The sequence below is a fragment of the Opisthocomus hoazin genome, chromosome 7 (genome assembly GCF_030867145.1).
Source record: "Opisthocomus hoazin isolate bOpiHoa1 chromosome 7, bOpiHoa1.hap1, whole genome shotgun sequence".
Classification (NCBI taxonomy): domain Eukaryota; kingdom Metazoa; phylum Chordata; class Aves; order Opisthocomiformes; family Opisthocomidae; genus Opisthocomus; species Opisthocomus hoazin.
Window position 1 is genome coordinate 73,215,142 of NC_134420.1, and position 24,681 is coordinate 73,239,822.

Genomic DNA, 24,681 nt, shown 5'->3' on the forward strand with positions numbered 1-24,681 from the left:
CCTCTTCCATGAAGAAAAAAGGAAGAGAACTGTAGGAGCTGTAATCCTTGGACAGGCACAGAGTTTGCTTTTCATGAGGAAATGCACAGATTTAGTCTTTCTGGCATCTCCAAACCTCGCTGTTGCTGGAGAGGCTCAGCAAGACCTGCTGGTTTCAGAGCTCTTCACCGTGAGCACAGGGACACCTCTGCATCAGCCAGCTGCACCAGCGAATGCTCAGCACCGAACAGCAGTCCTACAACAAGCTTCTCTCTCCTGAAAACACTGGATGAGCTCATTCCAGGGCCGTTTAGTAGATGTAGGACATCTTGGGCACTGTGGTGAAGCTCCCACTTTTCCTACTGAAGGGGCTGACTGTATATATAGGTCATAAAAGAGCTAAGAAAAATGATTACACTTAGATCAGGACTAAGAAAACGGGTCTGAGAAGGAGAGGAAAGCAATTGCTCAGCTGCTGTGCCAGGACCAGGGGTCTCACCTGGTCTTCTGCAGGCTTGGCAGCACTGTGCATCTTTCTCAAAACTCACCAGCCGACTATGGGATTAATTCTAACAATTAAATATTAACTCTGGTTAAACTAAAGAGATTCCACACAGATGATTTCATATTTCAAGATAAATGTCATCCAGCTTATGAGCATACTATCCGTGGTAATTAGGAAAGTTACTTGTTTCTGTAATTTGAAATTATATTCAGTATGACGTCTTAAGCTGATGACATTCTATTCACCAAAATCTACCACAGTGAATTTCACTTTGACTAGTCAAATTCTTCGTTTTTTTAAGGAAGAAAAATTTCATTGAAAAAAATAACTAAGTCTAAAAGCATGATCCTGAACTGCTGTTTGCCTGCTTCCCTGCTCTGGAGTCTGTAAGCTCCTTTGCTCCTTGTAGTCCTAAAGGTCTCCCATGCATAAAGGGCTTCTCCTGAGCACATACAGAGGTATCTCAGTTCCAAACAAGGCCAAGCAAACCACCTCATGTCTAAGGAATGCCCGTGTTGAGACAAGTCCTACAAACACTGGCCACCTCCCTGTGGGATTTCTCTGGTGGAGGACAGTAAAGACACCTAAATATATGATGTTGGTTTCCGCTTGTCCATCTCCAGCTCTGCACCATGACATGTCTCCAGCCACAGTACCTGCCTGCCCGCTTCACACCATTGCCGACTCTGTGTCCCACTGTGCCCGTCTCAGGTAACCCCATGGATGCACCCGTTGTCTGAGCCACCCTCCTGAGGTCCCCGATTCCACACTGACTTCAGTGGTTAAGTGCTTCAGATTGCTTTAAAGCTGTGACTGGAAAGAAAATTCCGGGTTGGGATTATTAAACACACAGCCATTTTTCTAATGCTTACTGTGTTTTAATCTTGGATGTAGTCATGTAGTTGCCTGAGGGCAAACAAAGGTGCAACTTTTGGTAAACCGCTTAATGTTCTGAGCTTCTTCCTTCTCCCTGTTGGGAAAGAGGAGAACAAGTGCCTCTTATCATATTTGTATAATTAAAGCAAAAAAGAAAATCACAGCCTCCACCCTCAGTCACAACTGGGAATTCATGAGTGCAGAAGGCAGTCAAATACAATTATTTATCAGTCTTAGCCTGAGAATAGCTTTTATGAAAATCCTTTATTATCCTTTCAATCAAAGACAGAGGAGGCAAAACTCTCGTATGTCTAAGTCATAATGTCCTTCAATACCTCTCGTACTGTTTTATCCTTATATGCTTTTTCCCTGACATATTTTGCCCAGTTTTCTGGGCGTTAGTGGTTAGGGTTGTTTTTGGATTTGCTTCCAAGCATTTTGACTTCGGGGTCAATGAGGGCAGCCAGCCTTTGCCCTGCTCACAGAGTTGAAACAGCGGGAGCCGTTTTTCCATCATGGTGATGAAAGGGAGTTCCGTCTGAACATGAGGAAGAGCTTCTTCCCTCTGAGGGTGACGGAGCCCTGGCCCAGGCTGCCCAGGGAGGCTGTGGAGTCTCCTTCTCTGGAGATATTCCAGCCCCGCCTGGACGTGGTGCTGTGCAGCCTGCTCTGGGTGACCCTGCTTGGGCAGGGGGTTGGGCTGGGTGACCCACAGAGGTCCCTGCCAACCCCTGCCATGCTGGGATTCTGGGATTCTGTGATTCTGTGATGGTACTTTCAAATTAGATACGGATTACAAGATCCAGTTCTGAGCTTCATTCCAGAGGGCAGACTATCCCTGTTCTGTCTTTTCTCCATCAAGAAAGACACCACAAGCAGTGACACAGGAGAACTCGTATACTCCGTACAATCTCTTCCTGCGACTCATCTTCCCTATGTGACCCCGTCATTCGATATTTTGGTTTCAGTGGAAGGTGCTGTGATACTGCGCCGCCATTATCACCCACTGGAGGCCTGCATTGTATCCAGAAGAGGGAAATGGAGAGATTCATATTAATTTCTGTGACAGCCGAACTGCAACCTTTTTAAGGGATCCTTGCTGCGAGCCTTCCCACATGGCGTGGCACTAAATGTGGTACCTGAACTAATCCCACGCTTTGCTGTTGATTTGCTTGGATGTGTTAGTCTAAAGGAACAGGAAGGACATTTCTTCGAAGAGGTAATATTTCAGATTTGAAAATGTGCCTGTACTGAAGACTTCTCTACCTGTTCTAGCTGTACCCATCAAACCAATTAAAAGTGCTACCTCTCTGTGCAGGCTTGACCTCACTAGCATATGTAAAGTCTCAGAAGGAATTCAAGATATTCTGAAATAACGGTAAAGGCTGAATAATGAAATAAGGATAGCAAGCTATGAGCCCTTTTCCTCTGAAAGTTGGCTGAAATCCTAAATTAAACCCTTTCATCCCAGCAACTGGTTTGAAACTCCTAGTTCAAACTGAAAATAGTCAAAACCATCTCCTGAGGAATGAAGAGCTGACCTATCTGAAATCTGATCTACAGTGCATATCTTTAAAAGTTCCAGTAATCCTCATATAATTATTGTATGGTAGAGTTTTTTTTCTTCCTACTCCCATATGTGCACTTCAATAGAAAAACACTCTTTATTTTTCTGTTTTATGAATAATACAGAAATACATAAATAATAGATGTGTTATTAATAAAATGGCCAAATACATATTCCCCTCAAAATGCATGAGTTAGAATGGACCGTCAAACAGATTACTGGATGAATATTTGATATTTTAATTTATTGGGCAATTTCTTACAAGAATAGCTGAAGTCCTCAATTAGACTTCACACCCCTGGTCCTCCATCACATCTACCACCAATTTATGCCATGTTCCTTCCACTGCTATGAACCTGCCTCTCAGGAAAGATTGGTGGTTGCCAGAACAGTCAAAAACTACCTTCAAGCTGACCCTGAGACCGTCTTTCGTGGGCTGTCGCTCAGCATAGATCAAAACAATCTTTGGGATGCTCTAACTTGCCCCAGGACTGGAAGTCCTTTCTTTCTAGGGTGCAAAGACAGCGGATGCCTGAGAGCAGATGAGCTTTTGCACAGCAGCAGGCAAGGATCCCCAGCCAGGAGCTAAAACAAGGGTCCAGCACAGTCCCAAATCACGCAGCAGCATCTTCAGACTTGTCTGCAAAAAGACAAGCTTCTGCGTGAGCTGAGACCTCCCACCCAAAAGATGTGGGCACTGCGGGGAGCGGGGCCAGACCTCAGCTCTGCGGGATGGTAGGGGCTGGGGGGAGCCCAGGTCCCACCTCCTCCTTGCTCAGCTCAAGCTAACGGAGCTCTTGCTCCGAGGGAAAGCGATGCAAACTGTCCTGCAATGCTGCTGGACCAACAAAAAGCTTGTGTTCACTTGAGGTCCCCTCTCTGTTCCTGCTCCTGCACACCCAAGGATCAGTCAAACAGCAGAGCAAGTCCTGAAAACCCCACAGCAACGATTAAAGACACAGGAGAACACACATGTGGAAAGAAATGAAACACAGCTATGCTCCTGAGCTGTCTAAAATGTTTATTTAATTAATTTTTCAACCGTGTTGAGAAAGAGGCACGTTTTTTCTCAGCCATGACATTCTGACTTTTCAACAAAATGAAAAATACATTTGACTCGAGCTGAAGCTAAACAACAGCCCCCAGGGTTTCTGCAGGAGCTGTATCCCCGCTCCCGTCGCTGACTTTCTACTATTCCCACTGGAGAAGCAGTAAAATAAGGCGGAGAAAAGGATGCTCCAAATGCAGCCACTTCATGGCGCTTCCACCCAAGCTGAACTAAAGTGGGTTTGTGGTTCAGCTCAGATCACTTCCAGTTTCCAGCCCACCTCGCTAAGCAGTTTGCAAAGATGAAATAGAGACATTAGGAAATAACAGAAAGGGGAAGAAAAGTCTGACTCACCTGAAACAGAAATAGAAAAGTATCTTTTATGACAATAGATGAAAAAGGAATAATTTTTGTCTTGAATTCACCTGCAAAACTCATTGCTGTAAACTATTATTGAGGTGAACAGCTTTTTACTATGAAAATTATTAGTCAGGTGTGTGAAGTACCTAATAAAGTGGATACAAATTAAAAGACTTTTCAGAAAACTTAGTGCATATCAGACAATTACAACCCCTTTTAAAAGCCAGGAGACATTTCCATTGATTTCACCTAGACTGCACCTCTAAAAGCTTCTGGTCCCAAATTCCACTCTATTTTAGTCTCAAATTCCTTTCGTTGGCCTGAATCACAGAATCACAGAATCACAGAATAGTAGGGGTTGGAAGGGACCTCTGTGGGTCATCTAGTCCAACCCCCCTGCCGAAGCAGGGTCACCTACAGCAGGCTGCACAGGATCTTGTCCAGGCGGGTCTTGAATATCTCCAGAGAAGGAGACTCCACAACCTCCCTGGGCAGCCTGTTCCAGTGCTCCGTCACCCTCAGAGGGAAGAAGTTCTTCCTCACGTTCAGACGGAACTTCCTGTGCCTCAGTTTGTGCCCATTGCCCCTTGTCCTGTCACTGGGCACCACTGAAAAGAGCTTGGCCCCATCCTCCTGACACCCACCCTTCAGATATTTGTAGGCATTTATAAGGTCCCCTCGCAGCCTTCTCTTCTTCAGGCTGAACAAGCCCAGTTCCCTCAACCTCTCCTCGTAGTGGAGATGCTCCAGTCCCCTCACCATCCTTGTAGCCCTCCGCTGGACTCTCTCCAGTAGCTCTTCATCCTTCTTGAACTGGGGAGCCCAGAACTGGACACAGTACTCCAGATGAGGCCTCACCAGGGCAGTGTAGAGGGGAAGGAGAACCTCCCTCGTCCTGCTGGCCACACTCTTCTTGATGCACCCCAGGATCCCATTGGCTTTCTTGGCAGCCAGGGCACACTGCTGGCTCATGGTTAACCTGTCGTCCACCAGGACACCCAGGTCCCTCTCCGCAGAGCTGCTCTCCAGCAGGTCCACCCCAAGCCTGTACTGGTGCATGAGGTTGTTCCTCCCCAGGTGCAGGACCATGCACTTGCCCTTGTTGAACCTCATCAGGTTCCTCTCTGCCCAGCTCTCCAGCCTATCCAGGTCACGCTGAATGGCAGCACAGCCTTCTGGTGTATCTACCACACCTCCCAGTTTGGTGTCATCAGCAAACTTGCTGAGGGTACATTCTAACTCTTCATCCAGGTCGTTGATGAAGAAGTTAAACAAGACTGGGCCCAGTACTGACCCCTGAGGGACACCACTTGTCACCAGCCTCCAACTAGACTCAGCGCCGCTGATGACAACCCTCTGAGTTCTGCCATTCAGCCAGTTCTCTATCCACTTCACCGACTACTCATACAGCCCACACTTCCTCAGCTTCCCCAGGAGGATATCATGGGAGACTGTGTCGAAAGCCTTGCTGAAGTCAAGGTAGATAACATCCACGGCTCTCCCTTCGTCTACCCAGCCAGTCATGTCATCGTAGAAAGCTATCAGATTGGTCAGGCATGATTTCCCCTTGGTGAATCCATGCTGACTACTCCTATAACCTTCTTTTCTTCCACTTGCTTGATGATGGCCTCCAGGATAAGCTGCTCCATCACCTTTCCCGGGATGGAGGTGAGGCTGACCGGCCTGTAGTTCCCTGGGTCCTCCTTCTTGCCCTTTTTGAAGATTGGAGTGACATTGGCCTTTCTCCAGTCCTCGGGCACCTCTCCTGTCCTCCAGGACCTCTCAAAGATGATGGAGAGTGGCTCAGCAATGACATCCGCCAGCTCCCTCAGCACTTGTGGGTGCATTCCGTCGGGGCCCATGGATTTGTGGACATCCAGATCGCTTAAGCGATCCCTCACACAGTCCTCCTCGACCAAGGGAAAGTCGTTCTCTTTGTAGGCTTCATCTCTTACCTCCGGGGCCTGGGATTCCTGAGGGCCAGTCTTAGCACTGAAGACTGAAGCAAAGAAGGCATTCAGTAGCTCTGCCTTCTCCGCATCCTCCGTCACCAGGACACCCTCCTGATGACTTCACTGAATGAAGTGAAATAATTAGATTCACAACACAGAAGAGTTTTGCAGTGTCTGACATAGGTTCCTGTTGAACAAGAGCCTGCCCAGGAGCTGGACATCAGACAAACTGCAGCGTTCCCTGTGCATGCAGAAAAACACCCGCAGGTGCAGGTACCTTGCATTTTCAAAAGCACATCGGCCACCACAGCACAGCAGCTACACTTCTCAACTTTAGGAGGTGTGGCACTACCCAAGCAGGTATTTCCAAGAAGCTCTGCGCCAAGAGCTTGGTTGGAGGAGATGGATAAGTCTCTCCCACCCACTCCAGGCTGGCACAGATCATTGCCTACCAACCTCTGCACGAACCCCGCTACTCCTGACGCTGCACTTTCCCCTACCATTTACACCAAGTGTTTTAAAGGTCTTATAAATCAACCAGCGTCCTTTGTCACATGTGTCCAGGGAAGCTTGGCTCCTCTGGGTACTCCAGCTGAATGGGCTTCCAAGGGAAAGGGTTATTATCACCACGACATTCTGGAAAGAGCTAAAACATTGCCTAAAATTGCTTTCCAAAGCAGAGGAATGTCTGGACTGTATGGTCCTCCACGTGAACCTCCTGGGGTGATAGCAAAGGTTTTCACATGCTCAGAGGCACTGTGCAGCATTGCATGCCACCAAGGATCATTGTCCTTGTCTGGCAAGGTGAGGGTCATGCGGGGTGTCAAGTGCGATGCTGAGACCTCTGGCAGGCTGCTGGCAAAGCTGTCCCGTGGAGTAGTCACCCAGAAAGCACACACTGATCCACTGCCACCACCATGCGCTGGATTCAGGCCATGAAGAAAGGGGGTTCTTCCATTGTGCAGGAGTCTGTAAGGCAGTTTTCTGGTCTGTGGGGTACCGGTCACTGTGAAGAAGTCACCTTTTGGGCTAAAGAGAGGGGATTGCTCCAACCTGTTTGTTCCCATTGTTATGCTTTAAGCACAACGATGATCAGAAGGTCACAGTCAGTGAAGCTACCACCATGTGGGACAACACCCAATCTTAAACTTTCCCTATCATCTCCTTTGTTACTCCCAACCAGCCTCCGGGATCATGCTTTTATCCCTCTGTTAGTGCCGTGAGTCCAGGGACACTGTGGATCTAAAGATGAGTTGGTAGAAACCAGCAAGACCCAACTGCAAGTCTTCCACTACATCTCCGGTGAAGGTGCTCCTCGGCTTTGTCCCATGGCAGGAGGGGATCTGGCAGGTCCTGGAGCCACTGTTGGGCTCCTTGAAGCTATCAGCCTTGGCATCTCTTGCAGCCACGCTGATCTGACCTCTCCTACAGAAATGCAACATTTAAAACACCTGATGATGAAGACATAGCTCTCAAAAGTGGTGGGTGCTCGGGCACTGGCTCAGTGATGGGTAGCACGAAAATGGACTAGTCTTCATGGAGGTGTCTCTGTGAGTTTCTTTAATACACTATGTGGAAGGCCTAGGTAGGATGAATAAATAGGATGAAGAAGTGGAACCCTGAATCCATCACTTGAAGCACCATGAAAGTCTTTCTGGCAGTTTGTGGCAACAGCTAGGGGCTGACTGAGGCGAGATACGAATGGTGATGACAAAAGAGTCTTTGTCAGTTCATAAGTGAGGGCTTTTCATGAAAGTCATTCCCCAAATAGGATTTATCGCCATTTATCAACATTTAGAAGAGGTTAATATTTCCCCTTACTGGGTGGGGATGCAAGCAAGCTCATTTACTGGTCAGACATTGGAACAGGCTGCCCAGGGAGGTGGTTGAGTCACCATCCCTGGAGATGTTTAAAAAACGTGTAGATGTGGCACTTCAGGACATGTTTTAGTAGGAATGGTGGGGTTGGGTGGATGGTTGGACTTGATGATCTTAGAGGTCTTTTCCAACCGATGATTCTATGATTCTATGATTTCACAAATCAGAGAAGAGAAGGCATCCAGCTTCTCGCAAGATGTGCTCTAAGATGAGAAACCACCTTTTCCATGCATCTGTACAGCCCCGAGCACACAGGAGCAGTGGTCCAGGACAAGCTCTTGCTCAGGAGTGAACATGGCCTCTTGCTCTTCATCTCTTCTGCCCATCCTCAGTTGACGTCAACATATGGCTGGGAAATAAAGTCATTTAAACTCATTGTATCTCCTAGGCTTCTTTTCGTCTTTCAAGCTTGTCAGGCTGATTTCTAGCCTCACGTGTCAGCCATGAATCTTAGCTTAAAATCCAAGCATTTCCAAGCAGACTTTCTCAGGAGAGCCTCTGACAGAGGCACGTAGCAGAAGGAGACTTCTCAGGCAACAAAGTGCATTGCACAGTTTTTAAAGCCTGTTTCTTCGGGGTTTCTTAGCACTAATCAAGGCAGGCACAGGTGTTCAGTTTGAGAATAAAAAAAAAAAAAACAAAAAAAAAGACATGAAAATCCACAGGACAACAGAGGTTCAAGGAGGGGCAGGTAATCAGGAGCACACAAAGAGAGATCCACAGCAGAAATACTTAAAAAAAACAAACAGTATAACCCTTTAAGAGGAGGTCCTGGTTTGACTGCTGTTCTTTTATACAACTAGCAGTTACTGGGCCTGACATCTGTGAAACATCTCCTTTGATTCTTCACCTCCACAAACCAACACTGTGCACAGTACACATGTCCTCCAGGTATCTCCAATATAGAGCTGGCAGAAAACATAAAGCAGGTGTAACCTCTGTAACTCACCTCTACAACAGGAGCAACTCAACACCCTCCGGAAGAAAAGCATGAAGGAGCAAAGGCCACTGGAGCACTGGCCCAGGCTGCCCAGGGAGGCTGTGGAGTCTCCTTCTCTGGAGATATTCCAGCCCCGCCTGGACGCGGTGCTGTGCAGCCTGCTCTGGGTGACCCTGCTTGGGCAGGGGGTTGGGCTGGGGGACCCACAGAGGTCCCTGCCAACCCCTAACAGTCTGCGATTCTGTTATTCTGTTATTCTGTGATTCTGTGATTCTGTGACCACACTCAGCCATGGCAGCCTCAGCCACGCGCACTGAACCTCACTCGTGCCAGCAACAGAGCACTGCAGGGGCAGCTGCTTTGTGGGTGTAAATGAGAACACGCTGATTTGCACCAGCAGGCAGGCTGGTCCCCTCGGTCGAAAATCTTCAACACAGTTACCCAGTGTTCACCCTGCTGAGATTTTATTAGCGCTTTCTCCAGACGCCGCGCAGCTCCCTGTCCATGGCCGTGAATCATCAGCGGCACTCGCAGTGTAATAGCCCAGCGACAAATTAATTGGTTCCCCCCCAGGTTCCTGGGAAGCGTGCGGCTCGCGGAGCCCATCCCTCAGTCCCTTCCTGGGAGGTTTCGTCGCACGTGGTCCGGGAGCACCGCGTAGGCTATGAGGATGATGAGGGGACAGGAGCATCTCTCCTATGAGGAGAGGCTGAGGGAGCTGGGCTTGTTCAGCCTGGAGAAGAGAAGGCTGAGAGGGGACCTTATAAATGCTTCCAAATATCTCAAGGGTGGGTGTCAGGAGGACGGGGCCAGACTCGTTCCAGTAGTGCCCAGCGACAGGACAAGGGGCAACGGGCACAAACTGAAGCACAGGAAGCTCCAGCTGAAGATGAGGAAGAACTTCTTCCCCCTGAGGGTGACGGAGCCCTGGCCCAGGCTGCCCAGGGAGGCTGTGGAGTCTCCTTCTCTGGAGATATTCCAGCCCCGCCTGGACGCGGTGCTGTGCAGCCTGCTCTGGGTGACCCTGCTTGGGCAGCGGGTTGGACTGGGTGACCCACAGAGGTCCCTTCCAATCCTGAACATGATGGGATTCTGTGATTCTGTACGGAGGAAACCTGCCTGCACCCCGGACGCGATGCCCAGCGACCCGTCAGCCCCCCTCAAAGCCCCGAAACCGACCCAAAACAAGCGTGCTCTTTTCCACCCTTAACCACAGCGGGTTAAAAACTGCAGCGGGTTTCTCTGGAAGGGAAACCGCCTTCCCGCGAGGATTTGGGGTGAGGAAGCGAAGCGGGAGCCCGTGGTGCTTCGTCCCTCGGCCCGCGGCCAGCAGAGTGCACTCCAAAGATGTTCTCCGCTCGTGCAAACCTCTCCTGCTCATAAAACCCATCCTGCGTTTAATATGTCGTGGCTGTAGTGAGGAGCTACGGAAACTTAATTGTTTCCCCCTGCATTACGAAGAAGAATCGAGACGCTCCAATGAGGTTTCGTTTTATTCGGGGAAATAAACTCGGTCTGATTGTGTTATTTTAAATAATTCCCAGGATTCATTTCCATAGTGCAACAGGGGCAACTTCACCGGCAGGAGTGTTGTGTATTAATATTTCCCTTTAAGTTTACAAGAATTCACGTGTTTTTTCTGCTGATAACGCATGAGACACTCATTATTTTTTGAATGTCAGCCTTATTGGAGTTATCTTTGCACGCTACTTGTTCCTAAAACAGCCAGGCTATGGCCAGGACTTCATTTTTCGTGTTTTGTTTATTATTGTCAGGATGTCCAACTTCTTCTGTCGCCTACATTTCGAAGCTTGTGGCCACAGCGTAGCCAATACATTGAGCAGCCCCATTTGTCACTGGTTAATTAAACGTGACCCATTTCTTTCACGTTGTCCTTCCCTTCCACTCCGGGGAACTGCTGTTCTCATGCCAGTCAGCGTCAGCGCAGCAGGGCAGAATATTATTTTGATTATTTGACACAACAGGGCTGCATTTTGCAGCCAAAACTGTGCATTTGCATACACACGAACGAGAGCGAACATGTCTGGGTGGTGCAACACTATCGCCGTGGTAGGAAGCCAAACCCAGACAGTGGACGTGTCCATACACAGCGGGTTGAAGCCGATTCATTGAACATGAGGAAGAACTTCTTCACTCTGAGGGCAACAGAGCCCTGGCACAGGCTGTCCAGGGAGGTTGTGGAGTCTCCTTCTCTGGAGATATTCAAGACCCGCCTGGACAAGGTCCTCTACTGCCTACTGTAGGTGACACTGCTTCGGCAGGAGGATTGGACTAGATGACCCACAGAGGTCCCTTCCAACCCCTGCCATTCTGTGATTCTGTGATTCAGCCGACCCATCCCTCCAGATACGATGCGTCGGGGCGGTGGATGGGACCGCTGAATTTCTGCGGATCTAAGAGGACCTTTTCCTTTCCTCCTGGCCCAAGGAGATGGACACCTAAAGTTGAGTTACAGGTTAACTGGGTGCAAGCACAGCAAGTGGCCTCTGAGCAGTGGCACCGCGGCAGCGAGCTGTGTGCGTCTGCCCGGCTCTCCCTAGGGTTGCTCCTCTGAAACACAGACGTCCCAGAATCACAGAATGTTCGGGGTTGGCAGGGACCTCTGTGGGTCACCCACCCAGCCCAGCCCCCTGCCCAAGCAGGGTCACCCAGAGCAGGCTGCACAGCACCGCGTCCAGGCGGGGCTGGAATATCTCCAGAGAAGGAGACTCCACAACCTCCCTGGGCAGCCTGGGCCAGGGCTCCGTCACCCTCAGAGGGAAGAAGTTCTTCCTCGTGTTCAGCTGGAACTTCCTCTGCTTCAGTTTGTGCCCATTGCCCCTTGTCCTGTCGCTGGGCACCACTGGAAAGAGTCTGGCCCCGTCCTCCTGACCCCCACCCTGCAGATATTTAGAGGCATTTCTAAGGTCCCCTCTCAGCCTTCTCTTCTCCAGGCTGAACAAGCCCAGCTCCCTCAGCCTCTCCTCGTAGGAGAGATGCTCCGGTCCCCTCACCATCCTCGTAGCCCTCCGCTGGACTCTCTCCAGTAGCTCCTCATCTTTCTTGAATTGAGAAGCCCAGAACTGGAGAGAGTACTCCAGATGAGGAGTCCCCTGTGGCCACCCCACATCCAACCCCACGGGACCTGCTGCGGGGAGAGGTGCTGCTCGTTGGCAGCTCTGGGGACAGCGAGCATCCGCGTGGCTGCTATTCCCGGCTGGCAGACGGACCGGGGGGCAGACACGGTGTCTCACAGTCAAGCTTATATTTTTCTGCCAGTTTAACACAGGCCCTTCAGGAGGATGAAGGAAAACTGGTGGAGCAAAGCAGGGCTTGCTTCAGCCACTCACAGTGAAAGGACCTGGAGGGTATTTTTTCTTACCATGTTACGGCTGGCGTGCCTGGTGCTCGCTGCAGAGCGCAGCCCTGCTCCTCTGCAAGCCCCGGCTCCCCTGTCCTGCCCATGACCACGAGCTGCAGCTCCTCACAGAGACACTGTGAAGAGATGAAGCTTGTCAGCAAAGCCAGCATTTTGTTAAGGGCTCATGATGCAAGATAAGGGTCGGGGTAAAACGTAGGTGAGACCAGCAAATGAAGGCAGGGGCTGCTTACAGGCCTTCCCTTTGCTGAGCAGAAACACCGGTGGATGTGACCACGGGAGCTTCCTACAAAGCTCAGCAAGCCCTAGCAAGCATCCAAGTACAGCTTCTCTAAGGAGAAAGGGGCAAAAGGGCTGTGGCCCTGGCCAGCAACCTGTTACTCATAGCAGATGACATGTACGTAGGCGCTTGTCCACTCAGGCCACCTCTATGCACCTCCAGAGATACAGACATGGATCTAACCAGAGCACCCACAGCACCAACACGCAGCTGTCTCTGGACTAAGTGGCTGCTGGCCCTGGAGCCCCAAAAAGAGACCGGCCTCTCTTCACAAAGATGATGAAGAGCTTACAGGGATATAGCAAACTGAGTTATCCACGAATGCACAAAAAGCACCATATTTAAAATACATAGAATTACTGTGGCAGGTGTTTTCCACCTCCCTCTGACTCACGGAAGGCTCATGCATGGTTTATCATAGAATCACAGAATCATGGAATGCTTTGGGTTGGAAAGGACCTTTAGAGGTCATCTATCCCAAACCCCTTGCAGTCAGCAGGGACACCTTCAACTAGACCAGGCTGCTCAGAGCCCCGTCCAACCTGGCCTTGAATGTTTTTAGGGACGGGGCCTCCACTACCGCTCTGGGCAACCCGTTCCAGAGTTTAACCACTCTTATTGTAAAAAAAAATCTTCCTTCTATCCAGTCTATATCTACCCTCCCTTGGTTTGAAGTCATTACTCCTTGATCTACCCTCCCTTAGTTTAAAACTATTGCTCCTAGAAAAACATTTAAGCCATTACTCCTTGTTTCGACGTTCTTATCGTGTTTGTACACCCCTACAGCTTGATGCACATGAAACTTCAGCTGCGAATCAAAGTTGCAAGACCGTGGCAAAACCCTGTCCTCACGGCAGGGATTAATGGCTTCATTCGCAGTCTCTATGGCTTCATCTCTGAGGCTGAAACAGAGCAAGCGATGCATTACAGGCAGAATGAAAGCCCAGAGGGATGTTGCATGGATTTGAACTCTTCGTCCCAGGAGGGTAAGCCTGAAGCCGCTCTGACGTGACATCCCCCCTCAGGGTGGTGCAAACCGAGCTGCCCACGGGTGTACGGAGATCTCTGCAGTCAATGAGAGACAGGCAGACGCACACCCACGGACCACTGCTGCTCTCTGCCTGAACCGCACGACGGACGTTTGGAAATTATCCCTCTAATCCAAGCTATGAGCATATTCACCATAAAATGACAGCTTCTTTGAAGAAAAAAACTCCAACCCACCTCACTCTCTGAGAGTGCCGTGGCTTCTTGCCGTTGCCTCCATCAGGGTGCCAGGAGGAGGAGAGGAGTCCCTGCTTCTCGCCTGACTTCACATCGGCAGCTCAGTTTCCTTCTTTCCACTTCTTTACAGGATGAAGCCTTTTACTGAAAAACAGTGGAATGCAATGTTTTGCCCGGTTGCTTGGGCTGGGCCACAGTTCTGGGGAAGATGGACCTTAATCCAGGTGTTACTGGGCTGTGCCCAGTGGTTGGGCTCCCTCCGCGTAAGGCTGAAAGGTAAGAGGGCTGCAGCTGCTGCCATGGCACTTACCACGGAGCCACCTCCTTCAGCCATCCCTCTGGATCCAGAACAATACCCCAGACAACAAATTTCACAGAATCACAGAATCACAGAATGGCAGGGGTTGGAAGGGACCTCTGTGGGTCATCTAGTCCAACCCTCCTGCCGAAGTAGGGTCACCTACAGCAGGCCGCAGAGGACCTTGTCCAGGCGGGTAAGACATGAAGCATCATCCAGACTGTTAACTGACATTATCCTGGGGTGCACAGACACAAAAGTGACAGTGTTTGAAGAGAAACCCACCGGTTGTGCCACCAAGGCACACCACAACGTTCTGCGTGACCTTAGACTGGTGTATCTCCCACCAGCAACCCCAGTTCTTTCGTCCATTGAAATTCTTGGATGCCAGGAGGATTCTTCTCAATTCACACCAGTCCTGAAGAGCAGACCTAGCCTGAAATTAGGTAGTGTGATGTGGTTTATAAGAGTTCTGAGACTTAAACTGCACCAGTGAAGATAACAGGTGTGTCTAAAGGGTCCGTCACACTTAGTTATTTATCTAATAACTCCATCCCTTGGAGGTTTGGCCCTAAATATTGTTAAATGAGCCTGTTTCAATTTTCAAAACAAACTACATCTTGCCAAGAGAGTGTGAAAAGGCACAAGGCAGATGCTGCTGAAACCTTTGGAGGATCTGGGGCTGCCACTTCAAACAGGCCTTCGGTGGCTGTTGTCATCTCCAGCATCTGACCCAAGGAAGGGGAAGCCTCGCTGCTACGGCAGCTGAAACCCATGGGCTAGAACAAAGTTGGGAAAAGCCCGTGTTGCCCAAAAGCAGACCGCTTAGTGTCTGTGCTCTTAACATCTTCCTCTGCGGGTGTGAAGGGTAGAGATTTAGTGTGCATGTGTGTCTGAGAGAAATGTAAAAATGACATAAAACCAGAGGAGCTCTCGTCACACTGCAGCTGCAGAAACTGGAGCTCTGACTAAAATACTACAGACCACAACGCACAAGCAGAGCTGACAGCTGACTCTTATCTGTCTATGGAGAACAACAACATTTTCACCGCCAGAAGAGCTCCAATTTTTGCGCCGCTGATAACGCCTGGGCCTGGTAATACCTCCAGGTGCAAAGGTTGTCCCCCTGGGAAGCAAAGTCCTCCCCAGCCCAACAGAGTACTGCGGTCATGCAGATAGAAAGCCTGGGAAATGCAAAACCTGGCTCTGATGGAGTGGTGGAATTCGTGTCTGGGCCACCTTAGAGGGACGGGCGCTGTCCCACCACGGGGATTCCTGCTACGCCTCCATGAGATCTCCAGCAGCAAATGATCCGGGCTTGAATCGGGCACCTGACAAATACTTCCCTGTCCCCTCTTTAGACACTCGTTGTAGGATGATTTGCTAATTGTGTATAACCTGCTCACGCTCCAAAGATGCCTCACAGCATACACACAGTCCTCAAACTCCGCAGGAGACTGAGTTAAATTCTTTGGTTTTGCCTTAGCTTTGATGGATGTTGGACATCTCGAGGAGGTGCGGCTGAAGAGGAGGGACTTGAGTAACACGCACAACTCACCAACACCGCCAAATTACTCAGAATCTTAATGCTACTTAATGGTCTCCTTCAGTCAAATCTCAATTATTTGTAGACTTGCTCCCAACAATGAGAGAGAAAAGAAGCATAGGAAGTTCCGTCTGAAGATGAGGAAGAACTTCCTCACTCTGAGGGTGATGGAGCCCTGGCCCAGGCTGCCCAGGGAGGTTGTGGAGTCTCCTTCTCTGGAGACATTCAAGACCCGCCTGGACGCGGTGCTGTGCAGCCTGCTCTGGGTGACCCTGCTTGGGCAGGGGGTTGGACTGGGTGACCCACAGAGGTTCCTGCCAATCCCGAACATTCTGAGATTCTGTAATTTGCCTTTGTCTGCTGTTGGATGAAATGAAAAAGCTGCTAAGAAAAGAGCTTCTCGAATAAATGGCTGCTAGAGTATGGGAAGCATTAGAGTCCCTGAACTTCTGTTATTCAAGCAGTTGGCCTAATTCAGTTTGATTTATTTAATTTTATTTTATTTACCTCGCTCCCTCCTGCAACAGAGGGGCCTACAGCACACCCTTGGTGCCTCATACCCCTGTGCAATCCTCCCGATGCTGAGAAACGCAAACCAGCCCACCGTGTTGTGCTTTGCCGGCAGCTTCTTGTTTCTGCGGGCAGATGAGTGCCGCCAGCTCTCCTCGCACGGGAACGCTTCGCATCCAGCAGCACGGCGGGATCGCCAGCACGGCAGCATCGCTCACACGGGGCAGTTCCTGCCCAGGCTAGGACCATGTCCCGTGCTCTTCTCCTTTTTATAATCAACACTGAGGTTCTGACAGATCGAATCATCGCAGCCCCAGCTGTGATAACCCACAGTGCCTCGAACTTTTCACAAGGGTGTGCAGCGATAGGACAAGGGGGAACAGCTCTAAACTAAAAGAGGGCAGATTTAGATTAGATATTGGGAAGAAATTCTTCCCCATGAGGGTGGTGAAACCCTGGCCCAGGCTGCCCAGAGAAGCTGTGGCTGCCCCCTCCCTGGCTGTGCTCAAGGTCAGGTTGGATGGAGCTCTGAGCACCCTGGGCTGGTGGAAGATGTCCCTGCTCATGGCAGGGGAGTTGGAACCAGCTGATCTTTAAGGTCCCTTCCAACCCAAACCATTCTATGATTCTAAGATTCTATGAAGTGTGAGGGCTGGCTAAGATTAAGCTAAGCAAGCAGTTAAAAACCCACCCCAGCATCTGCTAGAACACTTTTTTTTTTGCATTTTTCCCTTTACCAAAGGCAAGAGCAACCCGACGCTTGCAGGGACCCCGCAGGGTGGATGGCACAAAGTAAACTTTTCTTGGGCTCTTGGACTGTGCTCTGCCCGTGACCAAAACATCCACTGAGCTCCGCAGAGCCCTGGCTGCACACAGAGCTGCTCCGCAATGGACGGGGCCCAGAGCTCCCCGTTTCCCCCAAGGGACCCCAAGCTCAGGTCCGGGAGGCTGCGCCGGGCACCGCACGTGCAGCCCGGCATCTTCAGCCCCTGGGTCCGGCTCTCCCAGCTCTCCACCCTGCCGATGCATCGCCTGCCTGATGCACGGGCTCCTTGAGCAGCCTCTAAATACGCTTCGATGGCTCTGGTGGGTCACTCTGCATCGTCCGAGCAAAAGGAGAGTCCTCACGTTCCTGGGAGCTGGCAGGGAGAAGGGGATGGTACAGAAACGTGACCTTGTTTCAGGGTTAAAAGTGACAAATGACCTCCGTGAGCCTTTGCAGCGATAACTAAGCGCCGTACAACGAACCTGTGGGGTCATTTGGATTTCTAGGTTTTGCAGGCTGGAGTGTGCAAGTAGTCTGTGGCGACCTGTGGTGTGCCCCAGGGGTCAGTACTGGGCCCAGTCTTGTTTAACTTCTTCATCAACGACCTGGATGAAGAGTTAGAATGTACCCTCAGCAAGTTTGCTGATGACACCAAATTGGGAGGTGTGGTAGATACACCAGCAGGCTGTGCTGCCATTCAGCATGACCTGGATAGGCTGGAGAGTTGGGCAGAGAGGAACCTGATGAGGTTCAACAAAGGCAAATGCAGGGTCCTGCACCTGGGGAGGAACAACCTCATGCACCAGTACAGGCTTGGGGTGGACCTGCTGGAGAGCAGCTCTGCGGAGAGGGACCTGGGTGTCCTGGTGGATGACAGGTTAACCATGAGCCAGCAGTGTGCCCTGGCTGCCAAGAAAGCCAATGGGATCCTGGGGTGCATCAAGAAGAGTGTGGCCAGCAGGACGAGGGAGGTTCTCCTTCCCCTCTACACAGCCCTGGTGAGGCCTCATCTGGAGTACTGTGTCCAGTTCTGGGCTCCCCAGTTCAAGAAAGATGAAGAGCTACTGGAGAGAGTCCAGCGGAGGGCTACGAGGATGGTGAGGGGACTGGAGCATCTCCCTTACGAGGAGAGGTTGAGGGAACTGGGCTTGTTCAGCCTGAAGAAGAGAAGGCTGCGAGGGGACCTTATAAATGCTTACAAATATCTGCAGGGTGGGTGTCAGGAGGATGGGGCCAAGCTCTTTTCAGTGGTGCCCAGTGACAGGACAAGGGGCAACGGGCACAAACTGAGGCACAGGAAGTTCCGTCTGAACATGAGGAAGAACTTCTTCCCTCTGAGGGTGACGGAGCCCTGGCCCAGGCTGCCCAGGGAGGCTGTGGAGTCTCCTTCTCTGGAGATATTCAAGACCCGCCTGGACAAGGTCCTGTGCAGCCTGCTGTAGGTGACCCTGCTTCAGCAGGAGGGTTGGACTAGATGACCCACAGAGGTCCCTTCCAACCCCTACTATTCTGTGATTCTGTGATTCTGTGACCTTCTTTGCACCACATTTTCCCTCCCAGGGCAAACCGCAAGTGCTGGAGCTGATGGAGCCCAGCCACAAACCCCAGTCCTGGCCCCAGGAACACCTTGGATGAGACCGGTTGGGTTTCACAAGCCCCACAACAATTCCCAGCTAACTTTTTTCAGAGGGGAGCAACCCCACCGCTATTTCATGCTGTTGTGGAGACGGATTTGAGAAACTCGGCAAACTCAAGCAGCTGTCAGCTCTGACTTGGTGAGTTATTTTAATTCCTTCTTTGTCCTTCAGTAAACTACTGCCTAGTGAGATGGTACACTGGAACGGGTTGCCCAGAGAGGTGGTGGAGGCCCCATCCCTGGAAACATTCAAGACCAGGTTGGACAGGGCTCTGAGCAACCTGATCTCGTTAGCGGTGTCCCTGCTCGCTGCGGGGGGGTTGGACTAGATGACCTCTAGAGGTCCCTTCCAACCCAAAACTTTCTATGATTCTATGATTCTATGGTCAGGTTTAAGTTCAAAGCTCACCATCGTCAAGCAGATCTTAGCAGTAGCTGTAATGTTTCAACATCTAAGAACAAGATACTTTCAAAAAAGCCATGTCAGAAGATACTATTCAGTCGAAATCATTGGGGCACTTCTCCCACAGAGACTTACGCGCCTCCTTAATTTCAGACCGTGAGTTCTTTTCACGAACTTCGATCGCAGTGCTTTTGTGGTAAGGTTGACCAGGTGCCTCAGCCTCAGCACCACCAAAGCCTGAACTTCCAAGAAACCATGCCAATGGTGCGCTAACAAAACACCACAGCCCTTCTGATGGCTGTTCCACAGGGCAGAGCAGCAGCCTGTCAACGATTTCAGCCTTTGGGATCAAATAATGGGTATCTGTGCTGTGAGCATCTTGGGTTTAGCCACGTAAGGGCTGGAAACAGGGGGAGAAAGGACCAGCCCTTTAGGTGTTATCGATGCTCAACCACCAAAGTAGACAATAAGGTACACGTCTCTCTTCCTTCCACCCCTCCACCTGCAGTATCTCCAATAAGAAGGGGTAGGGCTGGGCCCTGGGCTTCTCCTGCCCAGACCTGCCTTGGATGGGGCTTTGCAGGTGGAGAAAACACACACTGTCCTCATAAGGTCAAAAGAGCTTTTTGGAGCAGGTCCATGCTCCATGCTGCAGGGTTGTTGGCTATAAGAGTAAGAAAAGAGACTGGAAGGGAGAATTGCTGGTGGGACACCAGAGCCCCGGGTACGGGTCTGGGCTGGGATGACCATAGCCCAGAAGATGTGGCACAGCTGTTGCTTTGAGGGCCAGTTTGGCAGATGTGTGGCAGGATGGAGAGGCTGAAGGCAGAGAAAAGACAAAAAGCAACTGGAGGTTGAATGCAATCTACTGAAGGCCACACTGTGAGTGCAACCTCTGGAGATCTGCCTCAGCCCATATTCTCCTGGGAACTGAAAGATAAAAAGGAGCATCAGATGGACCCAGACATGCAGTCTGGGACTCCATTCAAAGAGGGAGGCTGACCAGTGAAGGTGATGAGATGCATTTGGATGGTTTCAAGGAGGTAAATAGCTTTGCTAGGCTCTGAACAATGCAACAGGAGCTGAGGACCCTTCCATGCTCCAGCAGTGCCCATGGCTTCTGGATGGTTGGGTCTACTAAGCTGAACCTCCCTGGGACTTATCGTGCAGGAGCTACAGACCCCCTGAGCTCCGTGGGCATGGCGCTGGCACGGGGAAGCGCTGCGCCCATCTCTCCTTCCACCTCCCGCTTCCTTACCAGGTCGGGAAGAGGGAGCAGCCCCCGGTGAGACACGCATCCATCAGCATGTCTCAGAATGGTGGAGCAGGTGGCTCCGAGCCCTTCAGGGGTGGAAGCTCAGCAGAGCGGCGCATTGGATCGTCACCAGTGGCCACGGGAGCGCTCAGCGGCGGTGGGAGAGTCCAAGCCTTGTTAACAGCGTCCCACCTCGTGCCAGGGGTCACAAGAAACCCTGACAGCGCAATTGTTTATATAATCATAGAATCATAGAATGGTTTGGGTTGGAAGGGACCTTAGAGGTCATTTGGTTCCAAACCCCCCTGCCATGAGAAGGGACATCTTCCACCAGACCAGGTTGCTCAGAGCTCCATCCAACCTGGCCTTGAACACTGCCAGGGAGGGGGCAGCCACAGCTTCTCTGAGCAACCTGGGCCAGGGCCTCACCACCCTCATGGTGAAGAATTTCTTCCTAATATCTAATCTAAATCTGCCCTCTTTGAGATTACAGCCATTCCCCCTTGTCCTATCACTACACACCCTTGTGAGAAGCCCCTCTCCATCCTTCCTGTTGGCCCCTTCAGGCACTGGCAGCTGCTCTAAGGTCACCCCGGAGCCTTCTCTTCTCCAGGCTGAACAGCCCCAGCTCCCTCAGCCTGTCCTCGCAGGAGAGGTGCTCCAGCCCTCAGATCATCTTCGTGGCCTCCTCTGGACCCGCTCCAACACATCCCTGTCCTTCTTAATAGAATCATAGAACCGTAAAGGTTGGAAGAGAAGAATGGTAAGGGTTGGAAGGGACCCTTGCAACCCCTTGGGTAAGGTTTGCTTCGTCCAGAGCACGTCACTTCATCCTGGCTTTGAGCACTAATCCTTAATTGACGAAGGCAGAGGAGGAAGCTGCATGTGACTGCGTCCAAGGCGCCCATGGCTTCTGTGCAGCCCTTGCAGGAACCAAGCAAGAAGGGGAGGGGGCAGGGGCACTCACTTCCCAGCAAGTTCTCGGTTTGGTCTGGTCAGTCGGAAGCAGGAGACCCTCACCAGCCCAAGACCCTGCGGGACCCCGAAATGCGCAGCCACCAGGCAGCCTGGGAAGATGCTGGGAGCTGGCGAGGTATCTCAGATGCTTGCTGGAGGCCAACCATCACCAAAGAGGGGGAAATGCCCCGGTGAAGACCCAGCAGCGGGCAGTGCTTTGGGCGTGCTCAGCTGCCTGCCAGACCCAGGGACCACCCTGTCCCCTTTGTGCCCCCCTCCCTGCGTCCCCCCTCGGGTGGGAGCCCCCACGCAGGTCCCTGGCCTCAGACCCCTGCGCTGGGGCCCTCAGCCTTCAGCGAGCACAGCGTGTGGAGGCGGGGGAGGCTGGGGAAAGCCGTGTGTGTGCCCCCCCCGGCACCCCACGCGTGGGTGTCACAGAGTGGGGGGTGCCCCCTCGGCACCCCACGCGTGGGTGTCACAGAGCAGGGGGTGACCCCCCCCAGCACCCCACGCGTGGGTGTCACAGAGCGGGGGGTGCCCCCCTCCAGCACCCCACGTGTGGGTGTCACAGAGCGGGGGGTGACCCCCCCAGCACCCCACGCGTGGGTGTCACAGAGCAGGGGGTGACCCCCCCCAGCACCCCACGTGTGGGTGTCACAGAGCGGGGGGTGACCCCCCCAGCACCCCACGCGTGGGTGTCACAGAGCGGGGGGTGACCCCCCCAGCACCCCACGCGTGGGTGTCACAGAGCGGGGGGTGCCCCCCCCCGGCACCCCACGCGTGGGTGTCACAGAGCAGGGGGTGACCCCCCCCAGCACCCCACGCGTGGGTGTCACAGAGCGGGGGGTGCCCCCCTCCAGCACCCCACGTGTGGGTGTCACAGAGCGGGGGGTGCCCCCCCCAGCACCCCACGCGTGGGTGTCACAGAGCGGGGGGTGCCCCCCTCCAGCACCCCACGTGTGGGTGTCACAGAGCGGGGGGTGCCCCCCCAGCACCCCACGCGTGGGTGTCACAGAGCGGGGGGTGCCCCCCCAGCACCCCACGCGTGGGTGTCACAGAGCGGGGGGTGCCCCCTGGGGGGGGGGCGAGGGGCAGCAGCAGGCTCCGGGACGCCGGGCTGGGGGCTCTGCCCGGGGATCCCGAGTGTGTGTGCGTGTGTGTGTCCCCACGCCCCGCAGCCGTGAGCGGGGACGCGGGAGGAGGAGGAGGAGGAGGAGGCGGAGGAAGGCGCGCAGCAGCCAGCCACGCAGCTTTGACGTCGCCGGGCTGCGGCTCCCCGGCTCCGGCTTGCCGGCACGTACCGCACAACGTGACGGCACCGCCGCCCTCCACCCGCACTCACGCACCCGCACCCGCAGCACGGCACTCCCCCCCCCCGCCCCCCCGCCATGGGCCCGTCCGCCGCTCCGCAGGCGCGCTGAGGGGCAGGACGCGCCCACCCCCGCGCCGCTGAAGGGGGGGTTTGGGGGGGGGCGGAGGGCGCCCCGCTCTCGACGGCGGCGCTGCGATGGCATCTGACGGCCGCGGGGCGCGGGCGGCGGCTGCGGCGGGCCCGGGAGGCGCGCGGCGGGCCCGGGAGGCGGCCGGAGGAGCCGTGAGGGGACGGGCGCTCTGAGGGGAGGGGGTGCCTGGGGACGGGGCGGGGGGGGCTCGCCCCGCTCCGCGCCTCTCCGCGCCGCCCGCTGCGCAGGAGGAGGAGGAGGAGGAGGCGGAGGAAGAGGAGGAGGAGGAGGAGGAGGAGGAGGACCGGAGCGGTGCCCGCCGCCTGCCCCCCGCCGCCCTGCCTGCGCGGGCGTGCGCGGCTCGGCCGCAGCGGAGCGCGGGGCTCCGGCGGGCGCTGCGCTGCCTCCCCCCCCCCCCGCGGCGGGTTGGATATGTGGATGCTCACGTGAAGATGGATGTAGCGATCGGGCTGCTGGGGCTGCTGACGGTTCTGCTGGAGGGCAGCTCCGGGCAAGGGGTCTACGGTGAGTGCGGGGCGCGGCGTGACCTTGTCGCGACTGTCGCCGGGGCGGGAGGAGGAGGAGGAGGAGGATGCGCGGCGCGGGAGGCAGAGCGGAGGCAGCGCCGTTGCCATGAGACGCTGACATTGCGCGGCGAAACCCCGGGGGAGATGGGGAGGATGATGATGGGGGGGGGGGGGGGGTGCACCGCTGCCGTGGGGGGGTTTTCTCCGCGCCCGCGGAAAGCCGCGGGGCCGCCCGCACTTGTTGGCAGCGGCGCTGCCGCCCGCCCGCGCGGCCGCGGAGCGAGGGGGGGTGGGGGCGAACCGCAAACTTCGCCGCGCTCCGCCGGGGGCGCGCGGTCCCCGCGGTGCGGGCGGGCGCGCAGGGGAAGCGCCCCGAGGCCCCGCTCCCCCCCCCCCCCCGGCAGTGACTTGCACATCCCCGACGCGGGGGGGGGTGGTGGTGGCACCCCCTGCCCCGCATTCAGCACCCGGGTCCTGGGCGGGCTGCGTGGGGTCCGGCGCGGGGGCCGCGGGTCGTGTTGCTTCTCCCCCCCCCCCCCCCCCCCGTTGCCCCCGTTTTGGCGGAGCCCGCAGCCGAGCAGCGGGGAGAGACGGGGCCCCCCCCGGCGGACCGCGGTGCTGCGCGGTGGGGACGCCGCCCGGTGCGCTGGCCCCGGCCCCGGCCGTGTCCCGGCGACGGTGATGCCCCGGTGATGCTCCGGCCCCCGCGATGCCCAGACCCCGGTGATGACCAGATCCCGGTGATGCCCTGGCCCCGGTGATGCCCTGGCCCCGGTGATGCTCCGGCCCCGGTGATGCGCCGGCCCCGGTGATGCCCTGGCCCCGGTTATGCCCCGGTCCCGGTGATGCCCCAGTCCCGGTGATGCTCCAGCCCCGGTGATGCCTCAGTCCCCGTGATGCCCCAGTCCTGGTGATGCTCCAGTCCCGGTTATGCCCCAGGCCCCGTGATGCCCCTACCCCGGTGATGCCCCGGCTCCAGTTATGCCCCAGCCCCCGTGACGCCCCAGCCGCGATGATGCCCTGGCCCCGGTTATGCCCCGGTCCCGGTGATGCCCCAGTCCCGGTGATGCTCCAGCCCCGGTTATGCCCCAGCCCCCGTGACGCCCCAGCCGCGATGATGCCCTGGCCCCGGTTATGCCCCGGTCCCGGTGCTGTGCCGACCCCGGTGATGCCTTGGCCGCGGTGCTGCCCCGGTGCTGCCCCGGTCCCGGTGATGCCCCGGTGCTGCCCCGGTCCCGGTGATGCCCCGGTGATGCCCTGGTACCGGTGAAGCCCCGGTGATGTCCCAGTCCCGGTGCCGCCCCAGTCCCGGGGCTGCCCCGGCCCGGCCCGGCGGTGGGGGGGGGGTTGGGG

General features: G+C 54.1%; 1 protein-coding gene and 1 long non-coding RNA gene across 3 annotated transcripts in view; one reads left to right on the forward strand and one right to left on the reverse strand.

The window, feature by feature from the left end:
- Window positions 1-1,373: 1,373 nt before the first annotated feature.
- On the reverse strand, window positions 1,374-23,440 carry LOC142362070 (uncharacterized). 2 transcript variants are annotated; one of them, XR_012764627.1, is made up of 4 exons: window positions 23,248-23,440; window positions 13,989-14,132; window positions 12,488-12,600; window positions 3,873-4,329 (listed from the first exon to the last, which is right to left on the reverse strand). It is a non-coding gene; the product is annotated as an uncharacterized LOC142362070 (long non-coding RNA). The 2 variants fall into 2 exon arrangements; XR_012764628.1 differs by lacking the exons at window positions 3,873-4,329; window positions 12,488-12,600 and adding an exon at window positions 1,374-1,454.
- Window positions 23,150-24,681, forward strand: part of MDGA2 (MAM domain containing glycosylphosphatidylinositol anchor 2) — a 436,731-nt gene continuing 435,199 nt past the window's right edge. Inside the window, exon 1 of the mRNA XM_075427304.1 lies at window positions 23,150-23,326. Coding sequence (XP_075283419.1) covers window positions 23,254-23,326 — 73 coding nt within the window. The 5' untranslated portion in view covers window positions 23,150-23,253. The remainder of the gene's footprint in view (window positions 23,327-24,681) is intronic.